Source organism: Maniola hyperantus, chromosome 5 (genome assembly GCF_902806685.2).
Source record: "Maniola hyperantus chromosome 5, iAphHyp1.2, whole genome shotgun sequence".
Classification (NCBI taxonomy): domain Eukaryota; kingdom Metazoa; phylum Arthropoda; class Insecta; order Lepidoptera; family Nymphalidae; genus Maniola; species Maniola hyperantus.
Window position 1 is genome coordinate 2,802,514 of NC_048540.1, and position 20,926 is coordinate 2,823,439.

Sequence of the window (20,926 nt, forward strand, 5' to 3'; positions counted from 1 at the left end):
CCCAAATAATATAACTATAACTTTATACACGTGCAACCTGTGGGTGACATATACGCAGAGGGCCTACAACGACTTGCGTGTCCAATACAATAATGGATTCAGAGTGCTGATGGGGCTGCCGAGGTTCTGCAGTGCATCGCTGATGTTTGCGGAGGCTCATACCGACGATTTTTATGCAATCTTTATGAGAAAAAGAGCAGCTTCAGTGATGAGCAGAATCCGAGGTAGTTCCAACGGTATTCTGAAAACCTTATCTGAAAAACTAGATAATCCATTTATGAGACACTGGGTTGGTTTGCACATGCACTCTCAAGTGTCTCATGGGTGATAGATTCCTAGATAAATAAAAGTACGCATGAAACAGCCTACTTACTAACATAGTCATTAGCAATTAATTTTATTACTAACAAAATGGATGTAATATCTGAAATAAAGATGATTATTATAACTAAGTATTGAGCTTTATGGTTTTCAATATTTGTCCATTCTTTAAAGGGGTCGATTAAAAACAACGACAAAATATTTCTAGATATTCACAAACACCAGACTTAGACTTTATAAAATCTACTATACAAACCTACATACTGAAGCACCGTTTATAATTATTATACTGGAAATAAACCACTACAATCCACGCTTAGACTTGACAACAAGATATAATTATGTATTTTTATTGTTAGTAATTTATTTAGTGGTTAATTAAAACTACCTGACTATTTATAAGTACTTGTTAAAAGTTTACATGAATAAAAAACATTCTATTATTTTTTACAAAATAACTCCTTATGCCCTTTTGCTTTAATTAAGTATGATTAAAGAACTTAGTAAAGAAAAACATAAACATCGTGCATCCTTGGAAAAACTATATTTTAAATATGTGCTAAAACCTCTCCATACTTCCATTAGAATAGTTAAGGGACGGAGCTGCGTGGAGTGGGCACTAGGCGCATATGCGTGGCCACGCGCGATTTTACCACCGCGCTGCGTTTGACGCGCCACTTGGCATCGCTTCGCTAATGGCAGGAGCTTGTGTTTATCCACACGGAATATTAAAAAAAAACGCCTTTGAAAATACTGTATCACTCACCTACCTTCTTACTTTATAGCAGTAAGTATACTTAGTAGAAACTTCGTAGTAGGACCTTCGTCCGGAGTGAATTTATGCTCTTGAAAAAGTCGTGGGAACTCTTTGATTTTTCAGACTAAAAAGTAGCCTAAGTATGTTTATTTCCGCGATGACAATGTCACAGACAGACGGACAGACAAACACACTATCAGCAGACAAGCATGTCTATCAGATACAATGCAAGTCAGTTTAAATCGCGTCTACAGTTTTTGTAATAAGATCGTTCGTTTGTCACAAACGGCCTAAATTAGCAGAAATCAATTATATCGGTAATACGTTGTTATTCGTCAAAAATTGTATGGTTTTTGTACAATCTAACAATGTTGCTAAGTGACTTATTAATAGATTTGGCCTTTGTTTTATAATTTCGGTTTAATCAGAATTTAGAAATTAAGAACATACTTTTAAAATCGTAACTCGTAATCACTCGTAATTTTTTTTAAATAATTGAGTATAATTTATTAAATAAAAACCAAGAAGAAAATAATAAATTCAAAGAGTAGGAATACGTTGAAACGCATAACATTTCGTATTACTTCGAATGCGTAGTAACTAGTAGGGGTGCATCAACGCACCCCTCACGCACTTACGCACACTTGCACAACCAGTGCACTTATATTGTGAAACTGGAGCGCGATTGGTCGAGATCTGTGCCTGTGTGCGTAACTGCTTGCTAGTAGAAAGGAGGTCGTATAGACAGCGTTATTTATGTCTAGGCTATATGAATTAGGTGCGTGCATTGGGGTAGTCTTCGCTAGGAAAAAGTATTGATTTGTTGCTCGGTGGCAGAGTTTCGTAGAGCTTTCGCGAGTTTAAGATGAGAAAATTAAAAAAATGCGAGGTTGTACATAATTTATCTGAAAGTTTTGAAATCATTCGAAATTGTCGTTAATAACAGTGATAAGAATCTTCATTGTTTATTCGAAAACTTTTTCGTATTGTAAAAGTTTTAAAAACTTTTCATTATTGTCACACAATATAGTCTACATTTTAGCTATGGTGTCGCCGCATGCTTTGAAGGAGTTTTCAAGCAGACCGACGCGTTTCTTTTGGTTATGAAATCAGGTGTAATTTTTAGTTAATTCATAGTTTTTAGTTTTGATTTTTTTAAAGGAATACACATGGAATACATAAGTATTTCAAACCTTTGTATTTTTTCATAAATCATAATAAGACCTGAACCTGGAAGAATGACCTGGATGACTAATGCCTGCAAAATTTGGCAGATTCTTTATAATATGATGAAGGCAATAAAACGGGGGTTGTAATATATAAAAATCCGATGTTTTTGAACAGCAAGAGAAAATCCACGGGTGGAAGAAGTCGCTATCCAAACAAACGTTCTTCCCAGTGTTGACAATACGCAGAGAAACTTTCAGCTTTTATAAAATAACGAAGGTCTGGCACGCGCTGGCTCTTAGTCTATATACATAAATTATATATATATACATATATTTTATACCGGGATATCAAAGAGTTCCCATGGGATTAAAAACAAATCTAAATCCAGGTGGATCAACTCACTACCATCATCTAGTAATTAGTATACAATACTCAACTGAAGTAATGAATAATCATGAGCAATTTTATTTTCTTCGGTTTACTACAATTTATTCACGTCTGAATTTCAGACTTTTTTAATGATAGTCCCTTAATTTTAAACGTTTTTACGTTTGGTGATGGATATGTAAAACCGGTTGGAATGAAGACCCGGTTTTTGTCGCTTGCCTACATGAATGAGCTCAACTTTAATTCTTCTATTTAAATTTTATTAACGAGCGACAATGCGTCTTTATATTCGATGCAAGTTTATACAGCGGCGGCCATCTTGCGAGGGGTTATGAACACAATGAGGATATTTTTTATTAATTTTTATTTAAATATCTTTGATGTAATGTTTTAAATACTTTTCGGCGGTTATGATCAAGTTTAAATCATGATACCTCTACATAATTAATTCAGTAGGTACATAGGTACATTCATATAGTTCAGCATTTTTACATTACAAGCATTTTTATTTGTCATATTCAAATAATATTTAATTTTTATTAGTTTAGATTTATTTGTAGTATGTCAAAATTTATTATTAATGTCATTGGGTATAGTCATAATTTCAATATAATATATATTCTAACTAATAGAGTCTTCTCTAAAAGAAGTCTTTTTATTTTACCTACTTGTATTTCAAATTTTTTTTTTTGTAAAAAATAGCTTTTAACTGCAATCTTTGAGTATAACAAAAAGCTTTCAACGAAATAAGCTTTAGCTTTCGCTTTTAAAATTAGCTCATTTATTGTGTATCTTTCAGAATAATAACTATCAGGGTGAAGCCATTAAAAATAGCTTAAAGCCCATGAAAAAATCATTATATATAAATATCTACTTACAACGCAAACCTATCAACAAAGAAACATTTCGTATGTGCCTATAAAAATAAACCATTTATTTCGTACACCCATTAAATATAACTTAAAGGCAATCCAGTAAAAAAACCAATCAGTACAAAACCTCAACAACCTACGTACAATGCGACCTACTCACGAGTACATATTATAAAACACAAAATCTACTTACTACACGATATTATAATGTAGATATACCTACGTAAGTCAATGCAAGATGCATCATTAACTGATGTGGCCCGTTACATCAGCTGATAGCACAAAAACCAGCCATCTGCCAAGTGAGCCCCGTGAATCACCGGCCAGGGCCGCGGCGGCCCTTGGCGCGTGCCGGAAAAAAAAACCAAAAGTGTAAACCGACCGTTTTACGTACGTAAGTCCACGTGGTCGAACCCCCGGTTGAAAATCGAACATTTTGTGCTTTTTTCCGGGAGTGTCAATATTTGTTATCTGTGCCGATTTTTTTGGCCGCTTTTTTGCAATATTCCACAGTGTGCGATTTTATTAATTTTCAATAAGGCATGCGAGTTTTTATGGATAGATTTATTGTTCGACGCTTGCTGCGTAGGTACTAGTACGGTTGATTGAAAGTAGACACACAGTTTGATTAGTAACAAACAAATCGCAATACAAAATAATAGTTCAAAAAGTTATAGAAGTCTAATTACATAATGGCACGTGGCATAAGCGCGTTCGCGTGGATTATGGTTCTTAAAATCTTGTGGGTCTTTAATTTTCCGGGATAAAAAGTTGCTTATGTTCGTCTCTGGGATGCATGTTTTCTCTGCATAAAACAGCAAAATCGGTTAAGCGGATGGGAGGTGAAAAGGTAACAAACAGACAGGCAGCACTTTTCACATTTAGAATATTAATATAGATTTAGAAAAACACCGGCGCAATCTAACAGTTTATGCTGTGTAATCTTAAAATCGCATCTTGTTTTTGAGTTTCAGATTTTGCAAGTAAGATCGTACAAAATATTAATGCAGTATTCCTTATTGTTGAGGGTCATGGCCCCTTCAATTAACCACATAAAGTTTTCTTAGGATAACAATGATTTTTAGGGTTCCGTACCTCAAAAGGAAAAACGGGACCTTTATATGATCACTTGGTTGTCTGTCTGTCTGTCGGTCCGTCAAGAAACCTACAGGGTACTTCTCGTTGACCTAGAATCATGAAATTTGGCAGGTAGGTGTCTTATAGAAGACATTAGGGGAAAAAATCTGAAAACCGTGAACTTAAGGTTACATCTCACAAAAAAAATTGTGGTCATGAAGTAATTATTTTAAATTTTTGAAGTAAGATGACTATATTATCTATTAAAGGGCTTCACTTGTGCAATCTAAAACAGATTTTTATTTATTTTTATGCATCATAGTTTATGAATTATCGTGCAAAATATCGAAAAGATACGACTGTAGTACGGAACCCTCGTAGCGCGAGCCTGACTCGCACTTGGCCGGTTTTTTATTTGGAATCTGCGTAAGTATTGACATAGATGTACAAAATACATGCTTACCTATCGCTTAGTCCCTGAAAGGAATGTAAATGTGAGTTTTCCTTTGGAGTTTCACAATTTCCCCAACAATACAGCCATAAACATTAGCGACAAACTTTGCAATAAATCCACTGCTTTATCGCAGATTTTAATGGCTTTTTTGTTTTGCGGATTATTCATACATTTACTTTTAATCGAGGAAATTTTTTGCGCACCGAATTAATGGAACGGCAATACAGTCGCGCCATCTCGAAATTAAGGATAATTTATTGTTATTATATCTGTTAGTTTTATTTCATATGATACTTGAATTGCTACACTATAATAATATTATGTCTAGATCGCTGATATTTATGGGAAAAATATTGCTAGAACAATAGTTATATCGCTTTATGAATGTTCTTGATTGTTATGTTGGTGTAATCCAATTTTTTTTTTATCGTAACATTATCTGTATTATATCACCAACTAAGTAGATACTTTGGTATAATAAATATTACTTATTTAATATTATTTATTTCAACATTATCTTGTATAAAATCTCTTTTTTTTACCAGCCACCACCTACCACTTTCCTAGGTTGACTGGTAGGACTTAAGGTGCCCGAGCATTTTGTTATAAAACTTTTATTGTGCGATAAAATTAAAAAAAAAAAGTATATACTTGTAGTATTATTATAGTCCTATACAACTCCGTATATTTTGCATTTACGTTATACCTTTCAGAAATTCCGAATAAAAATAATGTGGTGGTAGGTAAGCAGCGAAAAATGATGATTTTTAACAAAATGTTTAAAATAGAGATTATTAATCTTTGCATTTATTAGATGTACCTAATAAACCTACACCTTAACCTACACCTACACATATTTAAATACATATTAAACTAAGAGGTCTTTATTTGTACCATTTTGCCACGCAAGACTACTTACTTATACGAGGATGTGATCAGAGCTTTTTTAACACACTATTGATCCACACGGACAAAGTCACAGACATTATTTTTACATAATTTAGCGTAAATTGGAACTAATAAAGACCCGTTTGAGTCTAAACCTAAATCCTCGCGGATAAAGTGGAGGGCATCATCTAGATTCTAGTATACTAGTGCATAATAATATCGAGAAATCGAATTTTTAGAATATCAAACGAAGCCACGCTCCACGCATGCAGGTGACGGCAACAGATGGCATTACACATGCACGATAAGAAAGCCAACGCGAAACGTATGTAAAGCTCTACATTCTGCTCTCTGTTATTTTTATCTATATTCTTGTACTAGCTTATGCTCGCGACTTCGTTCACGTGGACTATACAAATTTCAAACCCCTATTTCACCCCCTTCGGGGTAGAATTTTCAAAAATCTTTTCTACGTCATAATAGCATGCCAAATTTCAGCTCGAACCGTAGTTTGAGCTGTGCGTTGATAGATCAGTCAGAAATCTTTTCCTTTTTTATATTTAGATAATAAGTGGTGAGAGCCTAGTGGTTAACCGTCGGCCTCTTAAGACCTAAGTATGTACTTGGGGGTCCGAGGTTCAGGGTGCGGACTTCTAACTTTTCTGTTATGTGCTTATGATTAAATATCACTTGCTTAAACGGTGAATGAAAGCGTGAGGAAATCTGCATGCTTGAAAGTTTTCCATCATGTTCTTGAAGGTGTGTGAAGTCTGCCAATCTGCTCTTGGCCAGCGTGGTGCTGGTGGACTATGGCCTAAGCCCTTCTCATTCTGAGAGAAGACTCGTACTTAGTTATGAGCCGACGATGAATAAGAGATGTTAAAAGGTTTTCCAAAATTGTAACTCTCTTCAAAATACTCAATTCTAACTTTCTGAAATCCGTTATATTTTAGCAAACATAATCAATCAAAGTAAATTTTGTGTGAAATACCTACTTTTTGTATTTTTTGAATTCTTTTTCTTCATGATATCTTAAAATTTAAATAACTAACCCGCTTTCCAAAACTTTCAGGACATATTTTTTGTAACAACTTTTAAGATTTTAATCAAGCACTTTATAGACGAAGACAAGAAAAAAAAAAGTAATTTTATATAAAACCTACACAATCGAAACCCAGCTGCGTTAACGAAAACCGCCTACAAAAAACACCTTTCCACAATGGTAGGATTGGCCTACGATAAAGAATCCTAGAGGTGTTACCATTTGCAGTCAGTGATTGGAGCGCGTACGCAGCTGCCGCACACATTTCGTTTGACTCGTGCGCACAGATAATGTGGACGACATATGATAATATAAATAATGCCATAAGGTTTTGCTGAAGTTTACTTGAAAAAACCAGTCAAGTGCGAGTCAGACTCGCACACGAAGGGTTCCGTAACATAAAACTAACAAAAAATAACTTTTTATTTTTTGTGTCGTAACCACAAATTCACGGTTTTCGGATTTTTTATTTGGTAGCCATTGGTACCTGCCAAATTTCATGATTCTAGGTCAACGGGAAGTACCCTATAGGAATTGATTCTCTTGACGGGTCTTGACAGACACGAAAGACAGACATACAACGAAGTGATCTTGAAAGGGTTCCTTTTTCGATGGAGATGGAACCCTAAAAGTCGGTTAAAAACACACGTAACGGACGTCACAAAGATAAAGATTAATACTGTTACTTTACTTATGCCTCCATGTTTTTATTAATTTTGGATGAATACAATTGGTTTTATATAAAAGAAAAAGGTGACTGACTGACTGACTGACTAACTGCTCTATCAACGCACAGCTCAAACTACTGGACGGATAGGGCTGAAATTTGGCATGCAGATAGCTATTATGACGTAAGCGTCCGCTAAGAATTGAATATTCAACCCCTAAGGGGGTGAAATAGGGGTTTGAAAGTGTAGTCCACGCGAACGAAGTCGAGACTTTTTTTTTATATATATCTCTACATAGTATAAAATAAAGTCGCTTCCCGCGTGTGTATGTATGTATGAATGTATGAACGCGTAGATCTTTTAAACTACGCAACGGATTTTAATGCGGTTTATACCAATAGATAGAGTGATTCACGAGGAAGGTTTATAGCTATAGTTTAATTCTCAAAAAATTAGAGATCCCTAGAGAAATTGAAATAATGTGAATTAGGTCGGCAAAAATTCCTCTCATTTCAGTGTTTCCGAGGCAATGACACCTCAATGACACCACATTAGTATCTACGTTGCACCCATGCGAAGCCGGGGCGGGTCGCTAGTATTTAGATAAAATAAATAGAAATACCTTGATCACTTAGTGAATAATGTGGCAGACTTCAATAGCGATCTCTCAAGATCAGACAATCGTAGCATGCAACTTTTGCCAAGAAGAATAGTAATTAGCTACAGAAGGGGACGGAGGCACCGAAGGGCACCTCTCTCTTGCGTGACTATCACAGTTTAGGCTAGATCTATATACCTTTAGGTACAAAGTACAAAGCCCTCACCGTTTAACGTGAATTGATGATAATAAACGTAGGTAGAGGGCTCACATAAATCGTTATAAGAGCACTAGCAAAATAGAGCTCTACTTAGAATAATTACTTTAAAAGTAGGCTTTAAATAAAGGTGATTCTACACAGAACAAGGGAAGGCCTCCCTTCCTCCGACTGAAGCTTCAGGGGCGCTTGTTATAAAACTAATTTGCTAAGTTTAACTTACTTTGCAGCCCTTAACTTGTAATCGTAAATTAAGTCAAGTAGGTTTCTTCTCTCAAGTTTCGGGGAACTTCTCCCTTAGAATCCGCTTCATATTATAATTATTAGGTTCGGCCTTTTTACATTTTTTATATTAAAATAGTTTTGAAGGCGTATTTCGATAAAGTATACAAGCTTAGAAAGTTTTTCTTAATAGGTACTTACTAGCTATTTTGAATTCAATTTAGAGAAGTTTTTCTAGCGCACTCCCCAGCGTTTTCCATACAAACGTAGTTTCGTTTTCATTTGAATATTCACGTAGATAGTACGTTCTACAGAAAATATATACTTACCTATCTGAATATTAACCAATCAAACGCGACAAAATTTCGTAGACACGTTCTAGAAACAAATAAACATACATAAAAATTTGCAAAAATTTAGCGTTACTGGGGCCGATTCTCTAGTACACAATCTCTAAACTAAACTAAATTAACAGGTTTAAATCTAGTGCTTTCCTTTTCCGCAAGCAACACTATGAAAGGGATAGCAATAGATTTAGACGTGATATTTTAGTTTAGTTTAGAGATTGTGTACAAAGGAATTAGCCACATTGTCATACTACCTAAACACAATCCAATACCAATAACCATTTGCCTCATTTTGTAGTTTAGCGATTTAGTTTTTTCAAACCCGCAATATACACCGTACAAAGCTCGGGTCAATGCTGTGCCCCGCTTCGTTTGATTAGTTAATATTCAAATAAAAACTACGTTTGTTTGACGCGCGCTACGAATAAACTCCTCTTTTAAGTATAATATTATGATTATTGCAATCTACAATATTTCTCCTTGTTAATTATAGCAAAATTATGTGTAACCCTGTAAAAAACTCATGTTTTTTTTAAACTTAATTCAGTTAAGCAATATTTCAGTCAATATTCACGAAAAAAATATTCGAGATAAAATATTTCGTTCACAATATTTGATAGAAAATCAATCTCGTTCGAGAACCGCTTTCGTAGCTAACTCGATATCATATTAGGCACAGTATATTCAGAAATTGATTTCTTCCAAACGATATTATTTGCTCGACAGATATTTTTTACAAGCTTATACCTTCGATTTTCTAAGATTATTGCTATCTATCACTCCTCGCCTTAAGCAAAGCTAAAAATCATCTAAACCATGCATTTTCATTTAATTTTTAATTTAAAATTCAGATACAAGTTAGCCCTTGAGTGCAATCTCACTTGGTGGTGAGTGATGATGCAGTCTAAGATGGAAGCGGGCTAACCTGAAAGGGGTATGGCAGTTTTTATTAAACCCAACCCGTTTGGTTTCTACACGACATCGTACCGGAACGCTAAATCGCTTGGCGGCACGGCTTTGCCGGTAGGGTGGTAAAGACCAGACCAGACATTTAGAAATTATAAAATTCCAAACCCCTGCCGGGAATCGAACCCGGGCCCTTCCACTAATAAGACCACAGCACTTACTACTGCGCCAGGAAGGTCGTCAAATTTGCTTTTACCCTGGCATTTCACTTTTAAGGTGCTACTGTGCCAGCATATACTTAGCTGTGATAGCCTAGTGGTTAGGCCGTCCACCTCCTAATCGGAGATCGGGGTTCGACCCAGGCATGCACCTCTAACAATTTGGAGTTATGTGCGTTTTAAGTAATTTAATATCACTTGCTTTAACGGTGAAGGAATACATCGTGAGGAAACCTGCATGCCTGAGAGTTCTCCGTAACGTTCTCAAAGGTGTGAGAAGTCTACCAATCCACACTCGGCCAGCGTGGTAGACTATGGCTAAAACCCTTCTCACTCTGAGAGGAGACCCGTGATCTGTAGTGAGCCGGTGAATGGTTGATCATGATGATGACTAAAGCTTACGAGTCAATTTTATGTAAATGCATGGGTACCTTCAAAATTATTTAATAGCAATTAGGTATAGATACTTAAACAAATAGGTAAGAGAGCTAAAAATAATATAGCACGTTACGAATACAACAGAAAAACAATTTAGCAAATCGAAATTCAAAACAAAGAGCACGATTACCATAAAAGTATAATAAAAACAACTGCAAAGTTAATAGCCCATGAAAAATCGTAGCCAATCTTTTTTTTTTTTTTTTTTTTTTTTTTAAAAGAATATTAGCCATGTTAATGACTAATATTCCCCTTTCCTCTCCAACTAAGCGTCAAGCTTGTGCTAGGAGTAGGTACGACAATAGTGCAACGGGCGGGGTTTGAACCGTCGACCTTTCGGTTTTCAGTCCACTCCTATACCAGTTGAGCTATTGAGGCTCAATCTCTTTGTGGCGCTCATTTTTTCTGAAATTGATACTGTAATTACGACATAAATTACAGCTGTAATGTGTTAGATCGTTGCCTTTGAAAATGCCCATTAATGAGTGGTTTTCATTAACTTTAAATTAGTGTTATGGAGCCTTACAACTCACCATCGATTACGAATGGTCTATATGTCGACTGGCGCCCCGTCCTTTTAAGATCACTTCGGAAGTAATCCGCAATCAATTGCTTTATTTCAGTCCGGTCAGTAATGTTCTGTTACTGCCTCGTATTTCAGATCTTAACTGTAGGTAACTGTTTTGAATGTTTGCAAAACTCGGAGTAACTCAGGTAGGAAGTGGATAAGTACGAATGATCACGTCTCTACACTCTAAAAATGTTATCACTTATCACGAACTAACTGTTTCTATGTTCCTTATTCTGAAAACATACACGTGTTTAAACTCACGAGCGACGTCAGTATATTCGTTTGCGTTCGCATTCGATTTGAATACTATTACAATATAGAATTGACAGTAACAAGTGTAAGGTGTTTTCAAAAGCATACGTAAATATGTAAAATGTAGGATTGTATGTAACTCATCATTTTGAGCATTATAGAATAGTACTTAATGTTTTAAAATTTTATTCTTATTAAATAAAGCTACGGTCGCACCTGCGCGTCATGAAAACTGGATGCGGGAGCGTCCACGACGCGGATCTATACGCGCACATTCTACGCAACTACAATGCTAATCGCCAACCTCATATTTTGTTAAGGCATTGTTGCTGATCACTAGATAAGGTACCTATAGGGTGCATCCTACTATGCAGATGCGGTCAAATCGCGTTGTAGTCGCGTAGGTGTGTAATGTGTATGTCGCCATTAAATATCATGGGAGGCGGCTGACGTTCCCGCTTCGTAGTCGCTTTAGTCGCGGAGGTGTGGATGGTGCTTTAGGAACGATTTTTCTTAGTTTCATTCAAATTTAAAGAGCTGTGCAGAAGCTATGTACGAAAATACGAACACATACTATGATGTAAAATACCTAAAAAAAAATTATGCACAATGTCACATTGGAGTTTTATCATCTAATATCGGATACCCGGCGTGTGCTATACTACGCTAAAAACATTTAAAAAACATCTTCTCATTATTGCCTTTCTAATGACACCGGTTTGGAACACATCGGTTGTTGGATGGTTTCAAGGACTATAACGGGCACGGGTAGAAACATTTTGTGTGTTTTATATATAATACTAAGAAGATGTACATAGCCTAAAAAGATGAGTATAATCAATCTCTTACCTTCTTCTCCGTTAACTTCTCGCACCTTCTCTGCTTACATATCTGGTGCGACTTGTCGTTGCGACACGGCGCACAGTCGCCGCAGTTGTCTTTCCTTTGGCAGCCAATGCACTCGCCGCATCTTTTCCTCTTCTTTTTAGTCTGTGACGGGAAGAACTAGAATTAAGTTATATTGAATTCACGTTATAAGCTGAGATAGCCTAGTGATTAGGACGTCTACCTCCTAATCGAAGGTCGAGGGTTCGATCCCGGGCACGCACATAACTTTTCGAAGTTATAAAAATATATAAAAGAGCAATTCGCTGGACTTCAATTACTTTTATACATGGCACAACATTATATTGTATATCGAATCTTTGAAAAGAGCAACCGCTAAGTTTCTTGCTGGTTCTTCTCGGTAGGAAGGGCATTCCGAACCAGTGCAGTGGAAGATGCATTTGACCATTCAAATGTACTTCCTTGTAAAAGTTTATTTCAATAAAATATTTCCATTATATTCTCTTATCATAAATTCAGCCAAAAAAGATATTTTTTTTGGAGAACTATATTATATCTGGTAAAGTACACATAGCATTAGTAGACAGAACCTTTACTTCCTACGTAATAAGTTATATATTATGTTATATTTATTTTCACTAATGGTTTTAAGCTTATCAACATATTTTAATGTATATAAGGGGTACATAAGCGGTGATAGCCTAGTGGTTAGGACTTGCGCCTTCTAATCGGAAGTCGAGGGTTCGATCCCGGGCACGCCCGTCTAACTTTTTGAAGTTATGTGTGTTTTAAGTAATTAAATATCACTTGCTTTAACGGTGAAGGAAAACATCGCGAGGAAACCTGCATACCTGAGAGTTCTCCATAATGTTCTCAAAGGTGTGTGAAGTCTACCAATCCCATGGCCAGCGTGGTAGACTATGGCCAAACCCTTCTCACTCTGAGAGGAGACCCGTGCTCTGTAGTGAGCTGGCGATGGGTTGATCACGAAGAGTAACATGTTACCTATTCCATACTAATATAATGAATGCGGAAGTGTGTCTGTCTGTCAGTCGGTCTCTCTGTCTGTCTGTCGGCTAGCTTTTCACAGCTCATCCGTCTAACCGATTTTGATGAAATTTGGTACAGAGATAGCTTGTATCCCGGGAAAGGACATAGGCTTATTTTGATCCCGGAAAATCAAAGAGTTCCCGTGGGATTTTAAAAACCTAAATCCACGCGGACGACGTCGCGGGCATTATCTAGTTATGAATAAATCATTTGACTTTGTCATAATTTAAGTCTTTGCAAATCACGCAGTAGCCCTTATTTATCTCTCAAGCTACTATCGAACTTTTATATTGAGGAAGAAAAGACAATGGAAGCAAAATTACTCCTTAATGGGCGATAGGTATCATGGCGCAGATAATTTCGGAGTACCAATCTCGTTAATGATTCGTCTGGGTCATGTGTTTCGCTCAATCGTGACGAATTACCATGAGTTTCATATAATAGTAATTCAGTCGTAAGTAGTATTTCAGTCAGTCAGTCACCTTTTCATTTTATATATTTAGATATTTTGTAAAGCTTTTCAATAGCTATTCAAAAAACAATCATTTACTATTTCTACATGTTGAACAACCAAATATTTCTACGTAAAATAGCTTGTTCGTAGCTTGTTCGTAGAGCAAAAACAAGCCCGAATTGCCACTATAAACACAACAGCTGTGATGCGAAATGCAGCCATTTCATTATCTTCATTCGTGCACTGGGTACCGTCAAGATCGGAATCGCGCGATTGTTCCCGACAACACAGCTGATGCGAATTTAAAAACCGGCCAAGTGCGAGTCAGGCTCGCGCAATGAGGCTTCCGTACTACGGTCGTATTTTTTCGCCATTTTGCAGGATAATTCAAAAACTATGATACATAAAATAAATAAAATCTGCTTTAGAATGCACAGGTGAAGACCTTTTATATGATACCCCACTATAGTTATCTTACTTAGAAAATTGAAAATACTAGTTATTAATTCATGACCACAATTTAATTTTTTTTCTGTGATGTAACCACAAATTTACGCTTTTCAGATTTTTCCCAAATGGTCAGCTATAAGATCTACCTACCTGCCAAATTTCATGATTCTAGGTCACGGAAGTACCCTGTAGGTTCTTAACAGACAGACAGACAGACAACAAAGTGATCCAATAAGGGTTCCGTTTTTCCTTCTGAGGAACGGAACCCTAAAAAGTAAGTAAGTATCTAGGTATAATTAAAAAAATTATCTTCATCTACGAAAAAGTCCATGAATATTTTAACCATCAATTTTTTATACTTTTTTCAGTAGGTACTAATAGGTATGCCTGACCAGAAATATAAAAAACTCCTCAGGTGGGCTCCACTAATACGGGTCTATGGTCACTAATCCATACTAATATTATAAATGCAAAAGACAGACAGACAACAAAGTGATCCTATAAGGGTTCCGTTTTCCTTTGAGGTTACGGAACCCTAAAAATGAAATAATTTATAAACAAGGATGAATAAATCTTGCGCCGCTTCTGAACTATAGAGAATGTGGTTGCGTTGCATTTATTGGCATGAAGAACATGTACTTTTATGATATCAACTAGCTTGTACATACTTACTCGCTTTACAACTTGATCTGTTATAGATGTTGACGCTTTTTTAGGTTCCGTAGTAACCCATCCTAAATAGTACTAAGTTAACTATCATCATCATTATCAACCGATAGACTGTCTGAACATAGGTCCCTTGTAGTGCTACGTTTTTACGGCCCATCGTTTTGACCAATCTGTAGGGCGATTGTCTAAAACCTGCATCAATCATTATTACAATCTCCATTGTTCTGATTGGCTGATTTGTGCAATCTTGTTGCAACAATGCTTGTAGCCAATAGTGAGCGAGCATTAACCAATCGGAGATGATTGCGATCGTGACATTGTAGCTGTCAAACAACCGCGGTAGGGCCACCGGTATTTGACATAAGCTAGTCTATATATATAAAGAAAAGGTGACTGACTGACTGACTGATCTATCAACGCACAGCTCAAAACTACTTAACGGATCGGGCTGAAATTTGGCATGCAGATAGCTATCATGACGTAGGCATCCGGTAAGAAAGGATTTTTGAAAATTGAATCCCTAAGGGGGTGAAATAGGGGTTTGAAATTTGTGTAGTCCACGCGGACAAAGTCGCGAGCATAAGCTAGTAACTAATATAATACTTACACTAAACTAACCTATTGAAACCATATAACCAAGTAAAGCTACAATGTTGTATGTTATTATGCTATGGAACATCTATCATGTTTTTAACCGACTTCATGTTTAGGGTTCCGCACCCGAAGGATGCCAACGGTACTCTATTACTAAGGGTAAGATCTATAGAGCGCACTCTAACTTAGCTTAGACTTGAGACAGAGTTAAAACGAAACAGACCTATATATCTCTCACATAAGTCTGTCTCGTTTTAACTCAATCTTAAGTCAGAGCAAAGTCAAATTGCGCTCTATAGATCTCAGCCTAAGTCTTCGCTGTCCGTCCGTCCGTCAGTCTGTCTGATAACAAGCTGTATCTCGTGAACCGTATTAGCTACAGTTGAACGAACAACAGTCGGAAACGTTTAAGTGCGGAAACCAGCCCAGAGCGAAGAAGAAGAAGCTACAGACATTATGCTGAGCTGTACACACATTTGGGATGGTGTCACAGATGAAAATGTTACCTACATTTGTGCTTTGTTTTTATCTGTGACACCAACAACAAATAAATGCATTTTCTTTCTTTCTTACAGTTGAAATTTTCACAGAATGTGTATTTCTATTGCAGCTATAAAAACAAATAATACGAATTTCAAAATGGTAACCGTGAAAAACAATAAAAAATTTAAAGTGTTATTTTTGTACGATGGTACGGAACCCTTCGTGTGGGAATCCGACTCGCACGTGACCGATTTTTAACCGACTTCATTCTTTCCGGTTCGGCAGATGGCACCCACTGTCCTACTCGTATGGGCACGAGCCATTCTAATTAAACATTTTAACACCTACGATTTGCATAACTAAATGCATTGAGTCTCTAAACGTTCGATACATCTGCTGCCACCTAATTCAATTGAAATTTAATCCAATCAACTTAATTCAAGCATAAGCCTTAATCTGAATTGTCGAAAGTGTGTCTGAACACATTAATCATCACAATGACCTCAAAAAGCCCGCATCTATGCTTTTTACATTTAACATACACTATCATCAAATAAGTTAAAAGAAAAAACTTTCTTTAAACCCAAAGCTTTTTAATCTACTAATCAGTTAGTTAAATGAGAGTAATATTATATGTTCTACTAGCTAGGAATAATATGTTATTTTTATAAATTTAATAATCTATATATAGAAAAGGAAAAGGTGACTGACTGATCTATCAACGCACAGCTCAAACTACTGGACGGATCGGGCTGAAATTTGGCATGCAGATAGCTATTATGACGTTGGCATCCGCTAAGAAAGGATTTTTGAAAATTCAACTCCTAAGGGGGTGAAATAGGGGTTTGAAATTTTGTAGTCCACGCGGACGAAGTCGCGAGCATAAGCTAGTAGTAAATAAAATAAATAAAAATAGCTGATATCCTTGACGTGGATTTAGGTTTTAAAAATCCCGTGGGAACACATTGATTTTTCGTCATAAAAAGTAGCCTATGTTACTCTCCGTCCTTTCAACTATCTCTATGCTAAAAATCAAGTCGATTGGTTGCTTAGTTAGGACGTGAATGAAGGACATACAAAAAAACAAACAAACACACTTTCGCATTTTGTTTTATCGACCAATACTCGCCGGGACGCGCGTCGTAAGCGGTGATAGCCTAGTGGTTAAGACGTCTGCCTCCTGATCGGGACTCGAGAGGTCCGTGGTTCGATCCCATGCCTCAAACTTTTCAGAGTTTATATGTGTAACTCTGTTCCCACCATCCATCTCCATTATCAGGCGTATTGTTATTGTGTTTCTTAAAAAGTACTCATGAAAACAAAGCAATTGAGTCTAAAGACTTTAATATTTTTTTACCTTTATTCCTTGCTACAAATAACCACATTTAGTAGGTAAGTACCTCTAATAAGATTTATTACGAAACTAAAACTACAATATAGAGTTGTATCGTAGACGTAAATACTCATTCGTAACGGAGGTAGGTAAGTAATAAATAGCCTGAATTTATTCTGTCGTCTCCTGTTTCGTATTTTAGTTTCTAGGAAACTTCGCCTTGGATTTTCCCATTTGACTCACTCCTGTAAGTTGCTATACACATAGTATGCTTGGCATAAACCGGCGATAGAATTGGACATCTCATACAATAAAAAGTCCTGACACACCTCTCAGACTTTTACATTTTGCACGGATGTTCTCTTATAATGTACCTTGATATTAGCAAATATGGCTGGATTTTTTGAGGGGCGATTTTCGAGCGGCTTTTTTTCGAACCATTTATCTCCGTACTAGTGGAAGCAAGTACAAAAAGTTCTCCATAATGTTCTTAAAAGTGTGTCTAGTCTGCCAATCCACACTAGGTCAGCGTGGCGGACTCTATAGTCCTAAACCCTTCTCATTCTGAGAGAAGACCTGTTTCATTATTAAGTATGTAGAAATACAATCGAATAGGTTTGATGTTTCAATAAATTGTCGAATCGAATGTGCCGACGCGACGCGACTATGTGTATAGCAACCCTAACAGGTTGTTCCGGTATTGAAAAATAGAGCCAATTACCCGAAATAAAAGCCTATCCATATTATGTATACTATTGGGAAAGAAAAGTTATTAGTCATATAGATTGTGTATTTGTCATACTTTCGAGATGACTAAATAACTTTTCCACTTTATTGGCTAATCAATAAAATTACTTCTTAACTAATATAACTTGTCGAATTATATTTGATTTGAACGGTTGTGAAAAAAAAAGTTACTTAGTTTATTTTATCAAAAATATTTTAACATGAATTGCTATTTTACTTTTTGAATTATTTTCTAAATGAAATAATATTTTTGGAGTTTTTTGTTTAATGTTAATTATTTATTAAATATCAAAGCAAAGCTTAGGGTAGTTTCTGCAATATTATATTAGAGAAAAATATTTAAATTACCTACTAAAAAAAATTACCTAGGTACTTATATAACATTAAATGTTTCGTGCTAAGTTCGTAAGCTTTTATATTCCTAACTAAATAAATATTATAGTTCATATGTACTTAATATTATTTTCTCTAACATTGCCTTATCATTGGATAATAGTGCAAAAGTAACGGTTAACAAGGTTATTTTCTTTATTAATTGTACATTTTGAGATCGGTATTCGCGTGTCAGTAATGAGTTGCCGATAACATCTGCATATCATAATTACAACATTGTAACTACTACAGTTACGTTGTTAGATCATAAATAATATTATAAGGCGAAAGTGTGTGTTTGTAGGTGTGTGTGTATGTGTTTGTTACTTTTCTTTCACGCAAAAACTACTGGACGGATTGGCTGTTTGGAATGGTAGATAGCTTATATACCCTGACTTAACACATTGGTTACTTTGTGTCCGGAAAATTGAAGTTTCCACGTGATTAAAAAGACTAGTCGAAAGTTAGGCTTAGATGTAGAAAGTAAGACATTTTTGCGTACGGTTTGTACTCTACAGGGGTGACATGCTCACTTTGTGAGCAAACCCCTGTAACTAAATTAAGTGAGGTGTAATAGTACAAGAATATGTTGTTAACTGCTAAGTATGGAGTATCAAAAGGGATTCGATTAAGACTGGACGTGTTTAACTTATAACATCATCCCCACATAAGTAAGATTAAAATAAATAAATAACATTTACATATTCAATTATACTGAAGAGGAGCGTTGAATGAAATAGGTCATTTGTCTTTTATAATTATTATTTCTGCCATACGAGACACAATTAAAAACTGGAATTTAAACAAGATTTTTTTCATAATAACTGTAGGGACCTACCTAGTACAAACTTGTATTTACAAAGTACAATTTATGGTTACGAGGTTATGACCTATTTACATTTTTATATTAGAAAATAATTAATTGTATATAAAACTAGATGATACACGTGACTTCATCCGCATAGATTTTATTTTTTTGGAAAAACCCGTTGGAACTCTTTGTTTTCCAGGATTAAGTGCAACCTGTCTGACTGCGGGATGTGCTATCTCGGTACTTTCTCAAAATACGTTAAACGGATGGACCACGAAGAGGGCAGACTGACAAACACACTTTCGCATCAAGTGTGTGGGCAGTGGGCAGGTCATGTCTGTCGCAGAACCGACGGTCGGTGGGGCTTCTGTATACTACTCATGTGCTTGTGTTCTAAAGTGAAAACCGCGTTCCGATAAGTGTAGTGTAGGATTGACCTCTACCACGTTGGACCGATTGACCTAAAGCAGGTGGCGAGAAGCGGGTAGATGAGGAAGGTGACAGGCCGATTTTGATAACGCGCTCTCGGAAAGGCTTCCAGCCGACTTGTTTTATTGATTGAACGATATCTTAGTCGATATTTGATCAATTTTAAAAGCACTAAAGTAACAATCTCAATAGCTGAACGGTTAAGGAGCAGACTGAATTCCGAAAGATTAGCGCGGGCGGTTCAAAACCCACCCGTTACACTATTGTCGTACTGCTCCTAGCTTAGTTGGAGGGGAAGGGGAATATTAGTCATTATTAACTGGCAATTTTTTTTAAACAAATAAAAAATTTCGTTATTGTCCATCTGTATTTGACGGTATTTACAGAACGACTTTAGCTGAGCAAATTCGTCCTAGAAACTAGTAACACACCTAGTAAAATATGATTAACTAAGTTCTAAAACATTTCCAGACTTACAACATTCCGGCACAAATGTCAGCGTTTCCTAGTCTACTAACGGACACCTTTGCAGACGCAGGTGTTATAAGTAAAGACCTAGACTAATTGCTCGCAGCTAGCTTTTTTGTGACCACTATATTAAAATAATAACAGATGATCCCAATTTAGTTGCTGCCGACATAGAATAAATATTATAATCTGCAGACCATAGCCAATATAGGGCTCAGTAGACGTAGCAAGGCCTAACTGAAATCTGATTTTGTTGGATGGAAGTTGTTACAGTAGTGACAAGCCACTTGATCAATTGACTAAATACCTATGAAACCTCGCATTGAAACGGCTGGTGGATGAAGCCTGTTTTTCTCAGTTTGAGTTTTCTTTTAATTTTTCATAACTATAGTATATTTTCAAAGGTATAGCTTAGCGATGGTTATGGTATGAAAACCGGGGCTAACCACTTTATTGACTTCCCCATACCTACTTAATACACATGTGCCTACTTCTTTATGGGGTTCTATCGTAAATACATTCTTTAAACACTTTTTTACGGTATTTGGGCAGAGACACGTAAAAATGTAGTCAATCTCTTAACCTATCGTAAGTGATTTCCATCACTATACTTATAATAAAACGTAACAGGTCCAATTGAACATTGAAATATATAAAAAAATATTTTCGAGGGCACTCTATAATCTTTACTGAAACCAAAACTGTAATTTTTTTTCATCTTTGTCGGTCTGTATCATGGCCGCGCATCACACTGAAACTTCTGAATGACAATCAATAAGTTGTATATCGAATCACAATAGTTTGCCGTGTGTCCG

At 36.1% G+C, this 20,926-nt stretch overlaps 1 protein-coding gene across 4 annotated transcripts in view; it reads right to left on the reverse strand.

Moving 5' to 3' along the window:
* Tet (Ten-Eleven Translocation (TET) family protein) overlaps positions 1 to 20,926 on the reverse strand; it is a 174,310-nt gene that overhangs the window by 133,204 nt on the left and 20,180 nt on the right. For 3 of the 4 annotated variants that reach the window (XM_034968382.2, XM_069498627.1, XM_069498625.1), the window contains exon 3: positions 12,255 to 12,410. In XM_034968382.2, coding sequence (XP_034824273.2) covers positions 12,255 to 12,410 — 156 coding nt within the window. The remainder of the gene's footprint in view (positions 1 to 12,254; positions 12,411 to 20,926) is intronic. The other variant, XM_069498626.1, reaches the window with a different exon arrangement.